General features: G+C 38.6%; 2 protein-coding genes across 2 annotated transcripts; one reads left to right on the forward strand and one right to left on the reverse strand.

Annotated features, from left to right (window-relative positions):
• Nucleotides 1–6936: 6936 nt before the first annotated feature.
• On the forward strand, nt 6937–11787 carry LOC122091087 (uncharacterized protein At4g13200, chloroplastic-like). The gene is made up of 3 exons (XM_042660916.1): nt 6937–7241; nt 10780–10934; nt 11390–11787. Exons 1-3 carry the CDS (start codon nt 7016–7018, stop codon nt 11537–11539), a joined length of 531 nt encoding a protein of 176 aa, XP_042516850.1. The 5' UTR covers nt 6937–7015; the 3' UTR covers nt 11540–11787.
• Nucleotides 11788–14568: 2781 nt separating this feature from the next.
• Nucleotides 14569–16130, reverse strand: LOC122091085 (F-box protein PP2-B11-like). Its single transcript, XM_042660915.1, has 3 exons — nt 15726–16130; nt 15526–15644; nt 14569–15445 (listed from the first exon to the last, which is right to left on the reverse strand). Exons 1-3 carry the CDS (start codon nt 16032–16034, stop codon nt 14896–14898), a joined length of 978 nt encoding a protein of 325 aa, XP_042516849.1. The 5' UTR covers nt 16035–16130; the 3' UTR covers nt 14569–14895.
• Nucleotides 16131–19848: the final 3718 nt, after the last annotated feature.

Consider the following 19848-nt stretch of genomic DNA (forward strand, 5'->3'; position numbering starts at 1 on the left):
TTAACTGGCGAATGGCTGAGTCTGGCGACTGGTCTTTTCTTACTGAACCGGTATGATTTGGTTGACCCAGAACTGATGCCACGCAACCGGGTCAGGAAAAAGGCTGGTTGCTATGGGTAAAGGGATCAAAATTCTCTGTTTTTCTCATCCATGTTTTTCCTTGTTTTGCTACCTGCAGAACACGACACGTGGACAACAGAAGATCCAACAGTCAAGGTTGGGTGAGGATTATTACATCCAGTGCGTTGGTCTTAAAGTTGTCCACGTGTCGTGTTCTGCAGGTAGCAAAACAAGGAAAAACATGGATGAGAAAAACAGAGGATTATTTTCCTGAGTAAAGAGCCCGGAGGGGTTGTCAGGGGTGTTGGGAGTTTACACGTTAAACACACTACATGACCATGAATTGAGAACTTTGAAAGTTTTGGAGTATCAAGAAATTCATAATGAATCAACATGGCTTCCATTGTGTGGATAGGATCACAATTGTTATAGGGTAAGTGTTTTTTGTCCGAGAGTGGCTCATGCGCCTAGACTAACTAAGGATGTGAATTTAAAATTGAAATCATTTTCGAAATCATTTTGAATTGTTCACATCGAAATCGTAAACTATTTATTAAATGGTTCGATTTTGATTTAAAGTTTAAACCCATAGTAAACCATTTAAATAAACTGTTAAACCGATTAACATATGCGTAGTAGTTTAAATTATTCGATCTTAATTTTACATACATTTCAATAAAAATAAGTTTACATTAAATAAACAACTATTGAAAAGAAACATATAAAAATAAATAATTCAATTCAATGTTACAATTAACATCCATTTCGATGAATTTTTTAAAGGTAAGAAATTTTTTTTTTTTAATGAGAATGAAAAAGGCTAGAAACAAGAGTACATCTATCTCCAGGGGGTAATATGCATCATTTCCTTCTGTGTGAGAGTTTGGAAGGCGAGATCAGAGACTGAGCTTACAATGTCTATATTTGGCTTGAAACAAAATATTAGATGTTGCCAATGTAAACATCCAAAAATAATGGTGCCACACTAAATGGCCAAAAAGTGGAGGAGAGATCAAAAGTTAGTTTTGACAAAAACGTAGTATTGCTCCAAACTCCCTCTACTTCCCAATTTCTATCTAAGGCAATCTTGAGCCCGGATAGCTGAGCCCTCGCGCATTCCTCATAAATGTCTTCTGTCATTGTATAATCAGTTGTTAGTAAGAGACAATAACCATTATAGATAAAACGCACAACCCATCCTATAGTCGATTGATTGGTATGGATAGCACAAATCATAACAAGTTTGTGGAGCAAGGAGATGTTGCATTGTATGATCGACCCAATTGGTTTAAATTCCTCCATTTAGATGCAGTGGCTTAGTATACCAGTTAGCCCACCATGAGGCATGCTTGGTAATTTGATGTGGATTGAGTTTCCAAGCAGAGAATAAAATTTTATTTCTATTGTACCAAATGAAATAGCAAAACATAATAAATGTTGAAAACAAAAGCTTAAGGTCCTTCCCTTTAAGGTGCATTTGATTAAAAAAGTACATGATGAGGGAATGAAATGATGAACCCGCAAAGGCTGAAGTTTGCAACCCAGAGAGTTTGCCGCCCATATATGCTTGGTAATCTCACAAGAAAGGAAGAGATGCCATAGGGTTTCATTGTAGGTCTTGCACAAGGCACAGGATGTGTCCACAGGAGTCCACTGTCCAATGATATTTGTTGTCGGAAGGCCATTGTGCAATAGTCGCCAAAAGAAAAACTTAAATTTGGGGTGGATATGGAGTTTCCACAAGAATCGCCACCAGTGTGAGCAAAGAAAGGAGCAAGAACACCTAGGGATGAACCGGTACAAAAGATAACGAGAGTGTAATTTGAACCAAGATATGCACAAGCCAAGCAACACACAGTAGAATGTAGAAAGGAAAATGACAAAATCAGGGGTAGAGCAAGATACATTTATCCGTTCCCTTAGTGAATGCTCCAAAACACCACCATGGCTCGTACCATCCCCAGAGTCGAAAAGATCAGGATTGTCAACTCGGTAGGGGAGGGGGGCCTCCTCAGCTTCCTTCACTCAAATCACATCCTTGATTTTCTGGAGGAGATCATGGGGGTTGGTTGTTTGAGCCAGGGACCTCTGGAGAAGGCCAATGATTTCCTCGGAATCAACAGAATTGGATGCAGAGCTCGTTTTACGTTTGAATGGTAAGGTTGCATGTGGCACAAGAGGATGAGTTAGAGTCTCGAACTGGGCTTGTTGAAGACCAAGGGAGGAATAGGAGTCAACCCGAAAGTTTTATTGGTGTATGGTGATGTTCTTAGAGCGGTGAAAGCGGAAGAAAGGGATATCTTCACAGTGAAGGTTTGGTTCCAAAGGCATTAAGCTCGGGGTGGGGTAGGGGTGCAATGAACTGCATCAGTGGCAACCGGAGTAATGCATGGGGTATCCATAAACTGGAATCCAGAAGACCCGCCCACATCAAGAACCTCAAGGAAGAGGCTCGAAGTTGATGTCAGAAGTACTTGGGGATAAGGGAGAGCTTCAGGCAGCTATTCCAGAGGACAGAGAGCTATGGAATCAAAGATGTCATCAACAGAGGCGAGGGACGAGACAAAAATGAAAGCCACAAAGGTGGCAATAGGTTCCAAAGCTAGCGATGGGGGAGGAATAGAGGGGGGTGGGATGAGAATGGAGGGGTGGGGATGGTGGTGGGATGAGAGAAAAAGGAGGGAGAGGTTGCGGCTCAACACCGCAAAAAGAAGGCAAGGGAGCAGGGGAGACAATAAGGGATATTGAAGGGGGAAGGGTATTACTTAGTGGAGTCACCCGAGTGCCATTGATCATCAGAGGCGTAACAGTTGCTTAAGAGAAAGTCATAGGAGCGAGCAGAGCTTCTTTGGAGGTGCACTTCAAGCTATTGCATGACTGAGTCAGATGGGTGATTTTGTTGCAATATGAGCAAAAGGTAAACAATTCAATCTGACTGGGAAGATCTCATCTTTGGCATTGTGGATGTGCGAAGTAAGGCAGACTACTTTGCTTTTTCTTGAAGGAGATTTTGACACGGTCTGTACCAGGGACCAAACCTAGCGAGATAAAGTTGAGATTAATCTGGATCATGCTCCCCACACCAGAACAATAGCTTTGATGGAGACTGGATTGAAGCAGTATGAAGGAATATCCAACACATGAACCACAAAGGGACGCAGTCAAGTTCATCGATGGAGTTTTCAGGATCCAACTCAAAAACCCCCAGTTGGAGCAAGTCCCCAGTGAACCACCATGGAGCCAGCGTAAGCATCCGATTCCTTTCTTCCTCCGAGGAGAACTCCGCATAGAAAAAGCCTTTCTCAAAGCACACGATGAATTTTGCACCCATCGGAGGCCACAGGTCGAAGAGTAAGCTGTAGAGTTGATCACGACGAGGTTTGGGAAGGCCAACAAAGGCACCGAAAAGGGTAATAGGGGATGTGGTGCAGTGTCGAGTGAGAGGGTCTTCTTTAGAGAGTCCAGGTAGACAGATACCTTAAACTGATCGTGCCAAAGAAGCGTAGGTTCGAGGACGGTTGGAGAATGCAGAGGGATTATAAGAAGATGGGAGAATAGAGATGAAGACTGGGCGAATAGCAGGTTGGGTAGAAAGTGGCTTTTGTGGTCCATCGAGAAGCAGCTAGAGTAAGAAAAAGGAGACAGGAAAGAAAGGGATAGAGAAAGTGGGAAGAAGAGGAAAAGGGATTAACAATTCTCAAAGCATCAAGTTCGTGCCACGTACTTGATAGGAGCCCTTATCAAGAAGGCAAAACGAGGATGAGAAAGAGATCATCAGGGCACTGAGCAGAGCCACGTTGGTTGGAGCAGTCACTCTACGGAGCCAAGAAGGAAGAAAAGAAAGGAAGAAAGATCACCATCGTTGGATGGGAAAAGTAAGAGAGAGAGAGAGAGAGAGAGAGAATTAAGGGGTGGGTGTGAGGAGTTACAACACATCGCGTGGACTCAGAGCTTTGTTGTTTTTAAAGGTAAGAAGTTGTTTGGATAAGAAAATAAAAAACATAAGGAAACTGTTTAAATCAAAACAATTTATAAATGATTTTCAGTTTTAATATGTTAAACTGTTTATTAAATTATTCAATTTTTGTTTTACTTAACAAATCTTGCATCGACCTGTCTATATCGAAACCGACCAGATTAACACCCTTGCCCATACACAAAGGTTTGCACCCCAAAAGGCCATGGTGGTCATTGTGCACCCTTGTGTTTGTGGCATAGAGGTTGCTCTTGAACAGAAAACTCTATCCCATTGTTGTAATACGACAACATGTCTTCTATTAGCTTCGGGTAAAAATAGATTGACCATGGTATTCCCTTGAATCTAATAAAGGTTATTGTGTTACATTGATCACACACTTCCAATTTTTTAGATAAATCCAAAGGCTTCAACAAAATATAGGGAAAAAGAAGCCTAAAAAGCAGTGTGGCTCCTACACTAGATACAAAGCGTGGCTCCTCTCTCATCATTATTGTATTATAAAATGAAAAATAATGCTACCTGTTGGCAATGATTAAAGTATCGTTATTGGTCGTCGTATCGATCGGTCAAAATTAAGATAAAAATTGGAGGGTATTGTATATATCGGAGATACGCTAAAGATATACACATAAATGGATAGGAAATACTTTTTTATACACTTTTGCATAAAAAATTTGTTAAAAAAAAAAGCTATTTGTAACATGTATTATGTATAAACACTAAATTGAAGGTATCGTACTAAGAATTCAATGTTTGTAGTTGTCCAATAAATGTAAAATTTTTGTTCCCAACCTTGATTTCCACTTTAGTTATAGAGAAATATAGATGGCAACAACTTTGAAACAAAAACCCCTAAAAAATCATGTTTTTCTAAAAAATGACCCAACTTGGCCATTATATGATTGTAGCGCACTATATCGTATCGGTATGTATCGATCGATATATACTAATACATACTGAAATGTACATTTCACTTGATTTTATTTTTTCCATAGAGTATAGGTATGTATCAGTGTGTATCGTATCATATCGATGTGTATCAATGGTGTATCAATGTGTATCGTAGGATACATATCGATACGAAAGGGTTTTAAAAATTTTGGTGTGTATCGCAATAGTAAGGGCTGATACAGATACGTATCGACCAATACGATACAATATGTATCGATACTTAAAACCATGCCTGTTGGTGCAATTACACACCTGAACACAGCGGGTGTGGAAAGACTATGCCGCCCTCATGCTGAAGAAGCTCCCTCACACCCTCCCATTGGGCCATGCTCTGGAGTGTACCTATGCTAGCAAGGTAGCGTTCTCTTGCCCATTATAAAAACAAAAAGGGAGAGGATTCCTAAAATGCAATGTAACTTCTGCACTTGCATGTGGAGTGATAGAACCACACATAGAAGCATCAATAGTGGTAGGAATTCTATTTTTTATGGGAGGTGGGTGGTCATTTGACCCTCCTTATATCTAGGTGTAGAGGCCATGCTACCTTCTAGGCTTATTTTTTTCCCAAACAAAAATAAGGGACAATTTTGGGTGCGAAGGGTGCGCTAGCATTTCCCACTATCTTTTTCTTTCCTCTCTCATATGAAATGACATATTTGCCCAGAAGAGAGAGAGGTAGTGGAAGGTGCCAGTGCACCCTTCGCTCATGAGAGAACGCTCCTCTGATTCTCTGAAAACAAAATTCACTCTTAAGGGCAAGATAACTCTACCTTACTAGCATAGGTAAACGCCAACGTATGAGCCAATGGGAAGGCTCACAAAAGCATCTTCAGTCTTTCTGCACATGCTATGTCTTGACGTGCACCTGCGCAACCACAATGGGTAGCATTGTTTTTTCCAACCAAGGCTACGTTTGGTAGTCATTTAGTTCCAAAAACGACGTTTCGTATAAGAAATATAATATTTAGTTTATGTGTCAAAATGTTGTTTTAAAACAAAAAATGGTATTTAGTGAACCTATTTCAAGCACGATTACCCTAGTTGTTCACCTTCTTTTTTTTTTTTTTTTTTTTGATTTGGAACGAAACCGAAATGATAGAATAAGGTTTCGTCATTCCATCACTTTGTGTTTCTAACGTTTTTCCCCCCTTTTTCATTTAAAAAGAAAAGAAAAGATAAAAAAAAAAAAAAAAAACTGAAAACCACTAAGTTGACACCAAACACTTTATTCCATTTTTTTGTTCCCATAGAACAGAAAAAATGTCAAAAATGTTTTTTTTGGATAACTACCAAACGCAACTTAATAATTTCCCTATGTTCCAGAGTCCCTAAGGGCCCGTTTGATTTTATTTCTCTCGTTTTTGTGTCTAGAAACATCAGAAACGGATTTTTCCGTTTGTGTGCTAAGAAACGATTTTTTGAATTGAAAAAAGGTGTTTGATTTTTTTGTTTCTCAAAACATTTTCAACAGTGTAGTCGAGTTTAAGACATAAGTGATGGCACGACATTGTAGGAATGCAACTCAGAAGTGAAGGCATCACTTTGGAGTTGTAGGTATGCTTCATAAAGATGAGCTTTAGAAGGATGAAGGCAATCCAAAACTGTGAGTTCACACGACAAGTTGGAATTGCCGCATCTGGATAGCAAAAAGTTTCAACAATGGATTGAGGTTTGAGTAGGTCGAGTGAACTATCGGGTATTTTTCTGTTTCTGAGCATAGAAAAATGGAAAAAAACGTTTCTGAAAACAAAATCAAACGGGACCTAAGATTCTAGTTCGCAGCTCGACCATTTGGCCGGAATGGTCCAAGCTCCAGTCTGGTTTTTAATACTTTTGAGAGGATACTAATCCGACGCTTGGCAGCTCGTATGCACCAAACTACCTGTAGTCTCATAACCAAAAAAAAAAAAAAAAAAACTACCTGTAGTCTCACACACAATACACGCCGACCCCGACAAAAACGACGCCTAAACACCATTTCACTTGCCGTCGTTGCGGAGACACGACACAGAGAGAGAGAGATCAATGATGAGTGGGATTTCGGCTCCGCCACCTACCCTTTCTCCTTCTCAACTGAAAATGAAAAGTAACAGTTGTGTTTCTCCCTCTACTTCTTCTGTTGCTTACTGCGTTTGTTCTCGACGCCCTTTTTATTCTTCAGAATCTGAATTCAAGAGCATTAGCCTCAGAGCAGGGTTCCCCAAGCTCAGTTTACAGTGTCGCAGCCGCAGATCTGGAGCTCCTGAGCCAGGTGAATTACGCAAATGAGTTTTTTCTGCTTTCTAAATTTCATTTTTTGTTAAGATATTCTACTTATTGGATTGGATTGACTTCTTGTTTCTGCGATTACGCGGTGAATGTATCACATAAGAGTGTTAGTGGGGCTTCATGGATCTCTTGGTATATAAATTTCATATTTCTGCTGCGAAAGAAGAGTTGGTTTGATGTGTGAAACGAGTTTCTTTTATTTTCCATTCTTCCGGGTTGATCGTGAGCTTCTATTTGTTAATCTTGTTTTGTTGAATTTCCAGATTCTTTGATTGCATTTCCTTGTCTGACTTTGAGATATCGGTTCTCTAAAGTTAGTTCTACCCCTCCCCCTTCTATATATAGATAACATTGAATCAAAAGTAATCAACTTAATTTTGATGGATTTTTCCCCTTATCAAATCTGGTACCGATTGATGCTGGTGGGTTACTTAGTAATTGGTGCGGTCTTATATGCCATTTCTGATCCCACAAGTGTTTGAGACTGTGTGAGGAGGAACTTTGCCATTTCCCTTTGAATATATTAGACTTGTGGTTGAGGGCTAATATCATTCTGTTATGAGTATTATTGCCGAGATTGAGATTGCCTTGTGTCTTTTTGTGCCTTTGGAGTTAGCTGCTTTTCTGGATAGGTTTAATCCTTGGTTATGGATGCCTAGTATGCTTGACATGTTGACTGCAACTAAAAGCAAATTTGTTAGAGAGAAATTATATGCTGGGAGTGATTTACCATAGCAAATCTCATCATCTCCTCTTGTTTTTAGTTTTGGGTATCAGGTTTGTCTCATGTTTCTCAGATAGAGTTCATAGGAAACTTGGCATCATATTGCTTCTTGTTCCCTGCAATTTTTTTTGGGTCCTTGATTGTGGAGAGAGTTTTTTTTTTTTTGGGGGGGGGTGTGGGGGGTTTAGGGTGAGAAGAAGAGTACTGGACGACGAAAGAGATGGAGCCTTCATATTTGATATGCATTTGAAAATTAATGAAAATTGAAAGAACCATCAATGACTTTCAGGCATAAAGGAAAAATTGATCTAAAGGATTTGGTCACTGGGGAATGTCATGGCAATGCCTTTGGGTAGCAATTTTCCATTGTATTAGTTGCAGTCTTTATTCTTGTCTATTGTATACTCTCCCCTTTGCTATTTTTATGGAGTAGTACTTTTTTATTGTATTTCCTCTTTTTACTGAATTTTTTATGTATTATCACTAATAGAAAAAGAACATGTTTCCTGAGAAACTTATCTTTCCTCCATTGTTCTTGAAATGGATGTAATCTAATGCTGATGGGGAATTGGTGTCACCTCCAGTGGGCTGGTGGTGTTGATGCCAATACTGATAAAAAAAATATGAATGTGAATTTAGCAGCTACAACCTGAGGAAACCGTCCTTGTAGATTTCCTTGACTTCCATTATATTGCTGTTGTGAGTTCCTTATTCATGGGAGAATTGTTTGCTACGACCTATATTCTCGCCTTATAAGGTTGAGATAGAGTTTATGATATCCACTCACCCCACTCCTCGTTCCTTCTCATTATGAAATGCCATTTGACTCTTTTATAGTTGAAACAATATGTTACTCTTACTCTTACTATTTACTGTGATGATTTCTTTTTCCATCCATATTGTCCAAACACATGCAAATGATGTGTAACTTTAGTCACACTACGATGGATAACGATATGGTGAAAATTGAGAAAAGAGAGATACCACAAAGTGACTATTTTAGATATATAAATAATGTGACATAGAGGATGATGTTTCACAGTGAATTAAAGTGGGATGGATGAAGTGGAGAAGTGCGACGAGAGTGTTATGTGACCAACATATTCCTTTAAAGATTAAAAGAAAATTCTATAGAACTGTTGTATGACTGGCTATGATGTTTGAGGTGAAATGTTGGGTAGTTAAGAAGTTTCATATAGAGAGGCTATGTGTAGTAGAGATAATGATGTTAAGATGGATGCGCAACAATGCTAAGAAGGATAAGGTAATGAATAAACGTATTAGAACTTATTTGGGAGTTGCTGCGATCAATGACAAGTATCGATAAAGTCGCTTAAAGTGGTAAGACCATGTTCAACAGAGGCTTGGGGATGCCCCAATAGAGAGGAGTGATTTGATTTTGATTGAAGGAACTAAAAGAGCTAGGGGCGGGCCTAGAATGACCATAAAAGAAGTAGTGAGGAATGACGTGCATAATCTAGGTCTTGTCCCAAGTATGGCCTTAGATGGAGCCGATTGGAAGGTAAGGATCCATGTAGCCGATCCCATTTAGCTGAGATTTTCATGACTTGCTGATGCTGTGCTTCTTTCTATTTACTTTCATTTCTTCTCTTTGTTTTGCACGGATCCATGTAGCGTTAAGTTGGAACAAGGCTGAGTTTTTTGTTATTGTTTGTTATTGTTGTCCAGATGTGTGTAAGGTTGTATTAGGATACTATTGTTGTAGAAGTTATTGGGTTGGTACTATAAAAAGGAGGAAGCTAGTGGCACCTAAGATACATTTTGTGCTTCATGCCCTAAATTTTTTCAAATATATTAATTCTATTTTCTATTATTTTCATAATCAATGTTGTTTTCTATCAGGCTAATGTTTCTCTTTTTTATTTTTCTGATTTTTTGTTCTTCAAATTCATCATTGTTTAGTTGCAAGAACTAAGACTCTCTAACAAATATTTGTTGGTTAGGGCAGGGCTTTTTATACTTCTCTGGGAGCAGTTTTTTAAGATCGGATTTAATCACATAATATATTAATGAATTAGATGAGGTTCATATTTGCACGCATCTGGGATAAGGCTTTGTTGTTGTTGTTGTTGTTGTTGTTGTTGTTGTTGTTGTATGAGGTTCTTATTAAAGCTCAGTTTCTCGAAAGAGGAAATGATTTATAATGTCAATCCTTGGTTTAAGTTAAGTAACCCGTTAAGTATGTCAGGTACAAATGGTTTAGGTTCACATTTCCCGATTAATTGTTTTGATCCTTTAATTTTATTGTTATTTTGATACTCAGGCGGCTGCTGTGCCACATGCTCAAGAAATTTCCACTTGCCGCCTGTGGCACATGTTTAAGTAAACTTTAGGTGCCTGCTGTGGTGAATTCTTCTCCCTTCCAGCCTTACCCTCTTCTACCCAATATACAGTGCCAATCAACCTTAGATGTGGCATTCTTTAGGTATTGTATGATGTGCGTATGTGTTTACTTACGTATTCATGTTTCATCATCCATGCCTGTCATGTGTTGCTTGTGTACTTTGGAGGCTATGTACTTTTCATTTTTTTTCTTTTTGGGTTGGGGGTGGGGAGGGGAGGCATGATGTTCAGTTGTGTTTTCTTACAAGTTCATGTTCCAATAGCCATGCGTGTCTTGGGATGATGTTCGTAATTGCCTGCTGGTTGCAGCTTCCTGTCTTTTCTGTCGATGATGTGGTTGATTTTGCCCAACAAAAAAGATTTAGCAAGAATTTTTGTCATGTATGCTGCTGCTTATGTTGTTTTTGATGATGTTAGGATTTGTATCTTGCAGGTGATAATGATAACAGGACCATTCTAGATGCCTTTTTCTTAGGCAAGGCTGTGGCTGAAGCAATTAATCGACGCATAGAATCTACAGTTGGGGAGTTGTTGAGTGCAGTTGGCAATCTGCAAGCTGAGCAACAAAAGCAAGTCCAAGAATTCCAGGTAACTCACATCCAATTTCTGAATAGCTTCTGCATTCTTAGTTCCATTGTTATTTGTCGATGCTCCTGTGATATGTGGACATGAACATGGTTATATGTCAATAGACAGTTTCTAACAAGGAAACTTGCCAAAATTTGGAAACGGAAAAACTGGACATGTGTGTTTGATTTCTGGATGTAACCACTCAGAAGAGGAAAATGCTGAAAATCAGTCATACTCTTTACCTCTCTAGTGAATAGTAAAGCATTTAGAAATTTCTGCTGTTTTAATACGCAGTTGAATATGATTGAACTTTAAAGGAAACAAATTAACTGCCTATGATACTTGATAAAACATGAAATGGGGGATCCTCACTCGTCATCTTTCTATTGGGCATTACTGAGTGCTACCAAATTACATATGGCTAATTTTTTTTTTTTATAAGAACATATAGCTAATGTAACACAGTGATGCAGGAGGAAGTGTTGGAGAGAGCAAAGCAGGCAAAGGAGAAAGCGGCACATGAAGCCATGGAAGCCCAAGGGATTTTTACCAATTCTACCACAGCAGCGACATCGGTATCCACTGATGCGACCACATTCATTTCACCTTCATCATCTGATTGAACCTCCACAACAATTGGAGAGAATTCAGCTGACAGAGATCTTCTTATTGGGATGTTAAATGATGGTAGAATTATCCCTCCATGGTTGTGTTACGATATTCGTCTGATCCATTCTATTTGGATTGGAGCATAATACTTGTCATCATTGAAAAAGGGAATATGTATCCATTTCTAACAAATAGGTGTAACATATGCCTTTTAAACCTTGATAAAACATTAAATTCCAGAGTTTAGTTGGGAATTTACATACACCATTAGCCTAGAAAATGAAGATAAGTGCTGTGAATCAGTGATGCTGGTCCAATAATTGTCAAGTTTGGGCCAATCAGAATTTAAGGAGCATCCTATATAGATTCATAAGTAATTTACATCCCTCTTCCCTGTACGTTGCTCTTATTACATTCCCTTCTCCTGTGTTTTAAAAAATTACACTTACCTCCCTGTTGCTCTTATTACATTCCCTTCTCCTGTGTTTTAAAAAATTACACTTATCTCCCTGTTAGCTGATGTTGTTAGTGTGGTGTTAGTTTTCAATCATAAAAGACGATTTTAACCTTTTGTAGTTTAACAACCATTTAAATACCTATTTTACCCTATATTTCTTCTCAAACCATTTTTTCCCATCTGAGTGAGGTATTCACCATCTCCAGTGAATTGGTGATCAGGTGATGGTTGCAAGCGACGTTAACAGGCGACGATTGTAGGTGATAGACAAATATATTGAAGCCAGAACTCCCATCGACATGGTTTAAGGGCTGGTGGGTCTTGAGCTGACCGGATGGGCATGAAAATGGATTCCCTGGGGTCGGACTGCAATTCCATCAAAAGATTGAAGAGGGGCTTCCTTGATCAAGTGCTCTGTTTTACTTTCCTAAAGGCCAATGAAGGAACTGGTTCAATTAATTAGGAAGTCATGTAATTATTCATATAACATGAAAAAAAAAAAAAATTTCTTATAGCTTTTAATTTGAAATCATAGCAACTAACAACGCACTAACAATTGATACCAAAGACTAGCATCAAACTCAATAAGAACCTGAAAATTCTATATGTTTAAAATGACAAAGAAACAGTAACATATTTACCAAACTATCGAATCACAGTTACCCTAGTTCATACCAAACTGCAAACAATCGTTCTGCATCCAAGAATTGCAACTAAATGCTCCAATTGCCAACACAGACTTCCACGAAATCCCAAAATCGAATCTCACTTGCCCTATTCATACCAAAGATGAAGAAATAACAGGTTCCCTTCCACTCCCAAAGTTCCTTAAAACAATAGAAACCCAATTGGAATCGGAGCTTAAAATAGAAAAACATCAATACCCACAAACAAATTAAAACCACGAAATCCTCAAACAGCAAATCCTCAAGCCTCTCAAAATTACACCCAAAATTTCAAATTAAAACCACGAAATCTGCTAAAACCACTCTTACAAAAAAAAAAAAAAAAAAAAAAAAAATCAACCTTTGCAAGAATTACATAAATTCAGTTTCGAATCTAAAGAAAGATCAAGACACTGTAGGAAAGACAAAACCCTAAATAGAGCAAAGTACAATGTGTCTCTACGGAAAGCCACTCATTCTACAATTATTTCGTCTACTTAGGCCTGAGTTTGATTCCTTGGATTAAGATGCCAGACTTCCAGTGTCCTCCCCTCACCTCCATCAAGCTCATCACTACCTCCCCACTGTCTCCACTATCATTGAAAATGTAACCCATCTCCTCTCTCCAGAACCTCTCCAGTCTGCTCCCTTGCAGGTCGGTGTTGCCGTCCTTTGCTTCCATTGGGTCAAAGCAGTGTGTGAGCGCCATGTACCCCCTCCTCCCATAAATTTCCAACACTTCCACTGGTATACGGTCAAGCCCATTACCTTTCACAAATTTGATCATATTATAAGCTTTATAATTTGCAATTGACCAAAAGAATCCTGTCTACTTGTCTACTTGTGCAGTATGCAAACCAATGGGGGAGGTCAGATGGAGGCATCCAAGTGGAGAGAAGACAGCAGTCTTTTCGTGCCCTCCTTTATCTGAGCGTAGAGGTGGGCAAATGGACAGGGATCTGCTCTCCCTTGTAATTTGTAATTACACACAGATGAGCTCTGCTACCTCTTAGAATCTTAAACATGAAGGCATGAAGCATATGAATTGTCAGTAAACATACAATACAAGATCCAAGGAAGGAAAACATAGAAGGGCAGGTGGAGAGAAATAAGGCCTTGGGCACTATCTCCCCTAAGGATAGAAATCCCTCTTGCTCCCATCAAACTTCTTCCCACTTTATCTGTCAGAAGACTAGCTCATAACAAACAGAGGTTCTGGCCTGTTCCATTTTTCTTTTAGTTTTGCTTTATTACAAGCAAACTCTAAACTCTGTCTCTCTAGTTGTGAGACATGAGATATGATATGGGTGTTGATTGAGCAATGATCTAGTCTACACATCTAAATAGAAAACTGAACTGCGACAATTTGTAAATAGCAGAAACAAATTGTTTTAACTCTGCAACTGCAAAGCTTCATCATCTTCAATCTTCAAAGTCAGTGGTACATTTGCACTCATTGATCTATTAATTTGCTGTATACGTCTTTGTAAAGCATTGATGAAAGGGCTGAAATCAAAGTTCTCTTAATGAACTGATAAATGGAACTGGTTTGCATGAAATTGAAATGTGTGGGTATGCTAACATATAAAAGAAGAGAAGGTCAATCACAAATTAAAATGACATTCATCGCACAAAAATCATGAGAGGCAGCTAGGATCCAACGGTGGGGTGCATGGCGGGGTCCTCCCAGGTTGAATCTCACTGCCAATCACCGCAGAGGATTTGAACTCAACATCCATCCCTTCCAACTTGTGAAAGCAGAAAATCTTTAGTCTAAGCTTTTTCTTCTCCAATTTTATTTCACTCAAGCTTTCGAGTATTTTCACCAAATCGGGTAGCAGGAAAATGATTGGCCATTTTTTTTTTTGGATTCATTTTAATTGCTCATTTGGATCACCTAACATGTAGAACACTAACACACTAAAAAAACTCAATTTTTTACAATGTTGTGAAATTTATACTAGTATCTTTAGAAATGGTTCTTAATGTATCCCTTAAAAATTCAAAATAAAAATGAGAAAAGTTTTTAAGTTTTCTGTCTAAGAACAGTCTCTGTGCCCTAGATTATTGGTGCGCAATAATCACCGTGCCCTCTTAGGGGCCAGAGCCCCAATGTCTAGGAGCCGATTTCAGACAGAAAACACTTCCCAAAAAAACATTAAATATTTAAATGACATATTTACCTCTTGTATTCATCTACAATGCTTATGCTAAGTATAAAGTAGAGGTATTGTGAGTGAGGTTAGAATCAAACAGGCTGTTTCTCTCTGGGCCTGAGCTCAATGCCTTGGATGATGAGACCAGACTTACAGGTACCACCCTTGACCTCCATGAGACTCATCACTACCTCCCCATCCTCACCTCTTTCGTTGAAGAACTCACCCATCTCTATCTCCATCCACCCATCCTCTCTCTCCTTGGGTCCCTCTGGTGGTGGATCCGCCACTGCTTCTTCTGAGCTCGACGCGTTTCTGGACCTCAGGCTCCGTGGAAACAACTGAAGTGTTCCCATGTTAACTCTACGCTGCATCGCCCGTCTCCTTGTCCTTCCATTATTCGAATGGACAGGCCACCCAGGATTCAACGAGACAGATTTCACTTCTCCCTCTTCAGCACCACCAGTACCACTAGCCAATTTGACTGAGACTTCTGCAAGTGGCTCGAATCCATAGGCCCTGTTTGTGAACTTCAGTACCAGGTAAGCTCCGTACGTTGTGTTTGAAGACAGCAGTCGTGTCTCTATTTTGCCATGAATTTCGAGCCACCACACACACAAGAGCTCAGCCACCTCTGAAAACCTGTAACATATGCGAAGATGAATCATGACTTTTAGAGAGAGAGAGAGAGAGAAAGAGAGAGCGAGAAAGACCTGGATTACCTGGATTCAGGGTGGGGTATCCATTTCCAATACTCTGGGGAGGAACCCCAGGTAATGGTAAGCTCTGTTGCTCCAATCATATAACACTTCTTCCCACTGCATTTCTCCAATGCGAATGTCTGCATTAAGATAAACATTGGCGTCTCTAGCTATTCGATCAATCCATTGAAGGAGGGGGGGGGGTGATGCGGTGGTTTTACCTTAGTGCCTCTGTCGATGAGAAGGGGATTATCACAAAGATGGAGAAAGAGCTGCTTCTTAGAAGAGAAAGTCGGCAGAGACGGAGAAACCGATGATGAGGAGAGGATCTGGTGGATATTGGAAGGTAAGAACTTTTCCCACACCGAGTCAGAATTGGCCGCCGATCGAAAAACTGGAGAGACAGTCGAGGACCTGCATACATCTCGAGGAGTTGTGAGGGATAGAATGTTGGAAATACAACCTTCAGGGAGGAGGTACAGATCGAAGGCACTCCCTTGTTCCATTTCTCCCTCCTTCTTATTGCTCATCGCTGTCTGTCTGGATCGCTCCCTTGTGTCCTCTGAAAGTAGATTTTTTTTTTTTGGTGAGGGAAAGTAGAAGAATGGCTTCCCCTGAATGTTAGTCGGTTGCACTCTTGATTAAATGTGTAATAATCCCTTCACCATAAGGGCACAAAAAAATAAAAAATAAAAAAATCTGACTTTGGTGACTGGCTGTGTCATTGACGTGTCAATGTGTTATTTTTTAGATGTATCGAAAATTTGTATTCGATCAGTGTTTGTATTCGTTTAAGAGTACTTTTATTCAAAAAAATCCTATTTGAATCTGTCCAAATATTAAATATTAAGAGGATACGAATATGATAATCCTAGTTTTTGACCGATTATTATCCGATTCGTTTAGCTATCCAATGGTAATAAAATATCCGTGTCCATTTATCTGAATCCGTTTCTTCAATTATAAGATTAAATAAATATTAATTTTTATTACATTAATAGTAATGTAGAAATGTATAATATTGATGCATGTTAATTTTTATTTTTTTTAAGAATAATATATACCAATCTAAAGGTTGGATTTAAGAATTAATTTTGTACCAGTTTTCTTGCCCTATTACCTCATCATCCATTTACATTTATTATTTTAAATTAGAAATTATCTTTTTAAATTGTCACATTTTATCTTTACGCCTATATATCTAACATGGGATTCTCCTTATTTCTTCCCTTAAGTGTAACCGTATATGTCAAATATATGAAGTTGATAGAGATTTTTCCTTTACTATCCATACCCGCCGGCTTTCACCTTTCAGTATTCTCTCCAAAGTCTAAAGTGGAAAAGCACAAAAAGGAAAAAAAACATGGTAGAGATTTTTCCTTTACTGTCCATACTCACCGACTTTCACCCTTGAGTATTCTTTCCAAAGTCTAAAGTGGAAACGCACAAAAAGGAAGAAAACATGGCACTCTTTTATGTCATAGACGTGCTCGACGTCTCACCCTCTCTCTCTCTCTCTCTCTCTCTCTCTCTCTCTCTCTCTATTGAATTAATTGTTTGTAGCCTAGTTAGCAATTCGGCCTAATAATAGCGAATTATTCGGCCGAACAGAATTTTTCCAAATTAAATAAAGAATTATGACCGAATCCGAATAAAAAAATAAAAATCGGTAAAAAGCACAATTTTTTCTAATTTGATTTCAAAACGTGAATAATGCGGGTTGAATCGAATTAAACCGAATTATTCGGTCCACTTAAACAGTCTAAAAAAAAAAAAAAACCTATTTCGGTTGTGGGTTTTTTTTTTCATCTTCTTCTCTGTTCTCCCCAAATTTTCGCCTCTTTCTACCCAACTTCTTTCTCCACCTAATTCTTATGTAACAATCGTACGAATCTCCTATTTGTTTCATTTCTTTCTCATAACTTAATCAGTTCATCGGTTCATCCTAAGATAGGGGTGATATGAAGCTCTGATGGATAATTTGAGGTTCTGGGATAGATTCATAAACTTCCGTTTCTTCAAACGTTGCTCAGCTGAAGCCATGAAAATGTGAGTTCAGCAGCTCACGCTTAATCACTCTTCTCTCTTGTCCCTTCTGTGATACTTCGGTCATTTAGTCTTGAGTCTCTTGACTCTTCTCTATTGGTTGCAGGCACACTGTAGATGAAGTCACAAACACAGTTACACAGGTATGTGTTATTTCTTAAACCCCCCCCCCCTTTTTTTGAGTGTTTTGTTCAATCTTTGAATCTGAAATTCTGAAGTCCTCTATTTTCTGGTCACTTCGGTTTTTTGTTCTTTGTCACCGGTCTAGGCCTTCTCACATTGCGAAACCCTAACACTCGATTCAGGTATCAGTCGATCTTCTCTTATGTTGTTGCTTTAATTGTGAAAAATTAGTGTGTCTCAGTGTAATATGGGTCATGTGAACTCAAACAAAAAGGATAGTGAAAATTTTGATGGTCAATTTATTTATTTGTTTTATTGTGGTTGTAATCTTGCTTTCACTGTTTTGGGGCTGAATCTATTTTATGAGTAGAAATTGGATTACAATAACCATTGCATCCACTGCTCAATGACAATTTTTTCCTAGTTTTTTTACTTTATTGTATAGTAATTTGCTCTTTCTAGGTGTACATATCAAGTTAATTACTTAACAAAATAAAACAGATACAATAAATAATAAAAATATTATCCAAATTTTTTGCCCGATTTTTTTTTTTTAAAATGAATAATTCCCGAATCTAGGCAGAAAAATTTAGCAGTTGGAGATGAACACTCGAATAGAGTGCTCAATATGGCAAAAAAATTTTCGTCTCTGATCTCACGGTAGTGGTTCTTGGCGTCATGGAGGGATCGTGGATTTCACTGAAGATGTTGGTTTCGATGTAGAAGGTCTTGCGCAGTTTAGATTCAGAGTCCATTTGTCTAGTCTTTCGAATCTATTGTTGCAAATCTAGTTCACTGATTTCTGATTGTTGTGTTTGAACCCACGCAAAACCTTGCCACTTCATTACCCCCATTCCTTCTTTTTGCTCTGAGGATTGATTTTGTGAGAGTAGGGTCACCATCATCGGCACAAAAATCGGAGATGGCTAGCGGCTGCATCTCTCTCTCTCTCTCTCTCTCCACCTATTCTTTGCAACTATGCAGAAGCCAGAAGGGCCCATTCGAATCGGATAATTTTTGAAAATTTGACAGTTAAGCGAATTCAGAATTGGTTTAGTTTTTACTGTGTGATGGACAATCAAATGGAATATGAATTTTGACTAGACTAGTCGGATTTGAATTCGGACAACAGTATATTCAAACTGAATTCGATCCGTTTACGTCTCTACTTTTCTTACATTTTGGGTACAAAAGATATAAGACACCTTTTTTTTTATTTTTTATTTTTTTTTATATCCCTCTTTAGGGGTGTAAGCTTGGCCTCGAGAGCCCGAACCCACCTTGGATTCGAATCATGTCTAATCCGATTATGAGGGTCAATCAGGTCTAGCTCGACCCAACCCTAGGGTGGGCTTGGGTTGAGACTTAGGCCCAACCCGGCCCGATTTTAACCCCCATTTATTATTGTGTTTAGTAATAGTATTCTCCTTCCCCTAGGCCCACATCATGTATCACCCAAGCATTACACAAGCTGTTTGTATGACTTTAACCTACATCATTTGTTACACTAGCCACATACTTTTACCTATTGAGCTAAGATGATCAAATGGCTAAATTATTTCCCCCCTTTTCTTTATATAGATTGTATTTGTGTCTCCTGTCATGATATAAACCTTAGATACAGTTGAAATCATGAATAATTGGGTCAAATTTTGGTCTATCCAGTTCTTGGGAGATGTGATTCCAGGCGAATAAAATGTCTATCATATAACCAAATTAACAACCTTGCTTGTTGCAAATTTATAGATTAAGTGTGGAAAGGGTGGGCCATAGTCTTAACATCTCTCCACCCCCTTTGGTAAATATAAGCTTAACATTTGTGAATCTTTATAGGAAAAAAAATGTAGGATCAGCTAGGGTCAACTCAGCTTGACCCTAAGCCTTGTAGGGTTTGGCCTCGGCTGAGATTTGGGGACTTAAGATTGGGTTAGGTTTTAAGAAACCCGGCCCAACCCGACCTTGTTTCACACCTATCCTTCTTCATCCTTGTAATGATTAAAAAAAAAAAAATCTTGATAATAAAGTGGGAATGGAATTGGATCCTCACATGTACATATAGGTGAATGTACACCAAACTCATGCTTGTGAAATGTGGAATTTAATATATATATATATATATATTTATAAAATGAATCCAGACTCGATTGGAGTTACTTTATGTCAAAAGTCTAATAT

Source organism: Macadamia integrifolia, chromosome 10 (assembly GCF_013358625.1).
Source record: "Macadamia integrifolia cultivar HAES 741 chromosome 10, SCU_Mint_v3, whole genome shotgun sequence".
Lineage (NCBI taxonomy): Eukaryota > Viridiplantae > Streptophyta > Magnoliopsida > Proteales > Proteaceae > Macadamia > Macadamia integrifolia.

Excerpts from the sequence above, each read along its gene's own strand:
- LOC122091087 (XM_042660916.1), top strand. The coding sequence starts at position 7,016 with ATGATGAGTGGGATTTCGGCTCCGCCACCTACCCTTTCTCCTTCTCAA. Across the intron at positions 7,242-10,779 it reads ATCTGGAGCTCCTGAGCCAG|GTGATAATGATAACAGGACC; the intron begins GTGAATTACGCA and ends TGTATCTTGCAG. Across the intron at positions 10,935-11,389 it reads AGCAAGTCCAAGAATTCCAG|GAGGAAGTGTTGGAGAGAGC; the intron begins GTAACTCACATC and ends ACAGTGATGCAG.
- LOC122091085 (XM_042660915.1), bottom strand. The coding sequence starts at position 16,034 with ATGAGCAATAAGAAGGAGGGAGAAATGGAACAAGGGAGTGCCTTCGAT. Across the intron at positions 15,645-15,725 it reads TCATCGACAGAGGCACTAAG|ACATTCGCATTGGAGAAATG; the intron begins GTAAAACCACCG and ends ATCTTAATGCAG. Across the intron at positions 15,446-15,525 it reads ATACCCCACCCTGAATCCAG|GTTTTCAGAGGTGGCTGAGC; the intron begins GTAATCCAGGTC and ends CATATGTTACAG.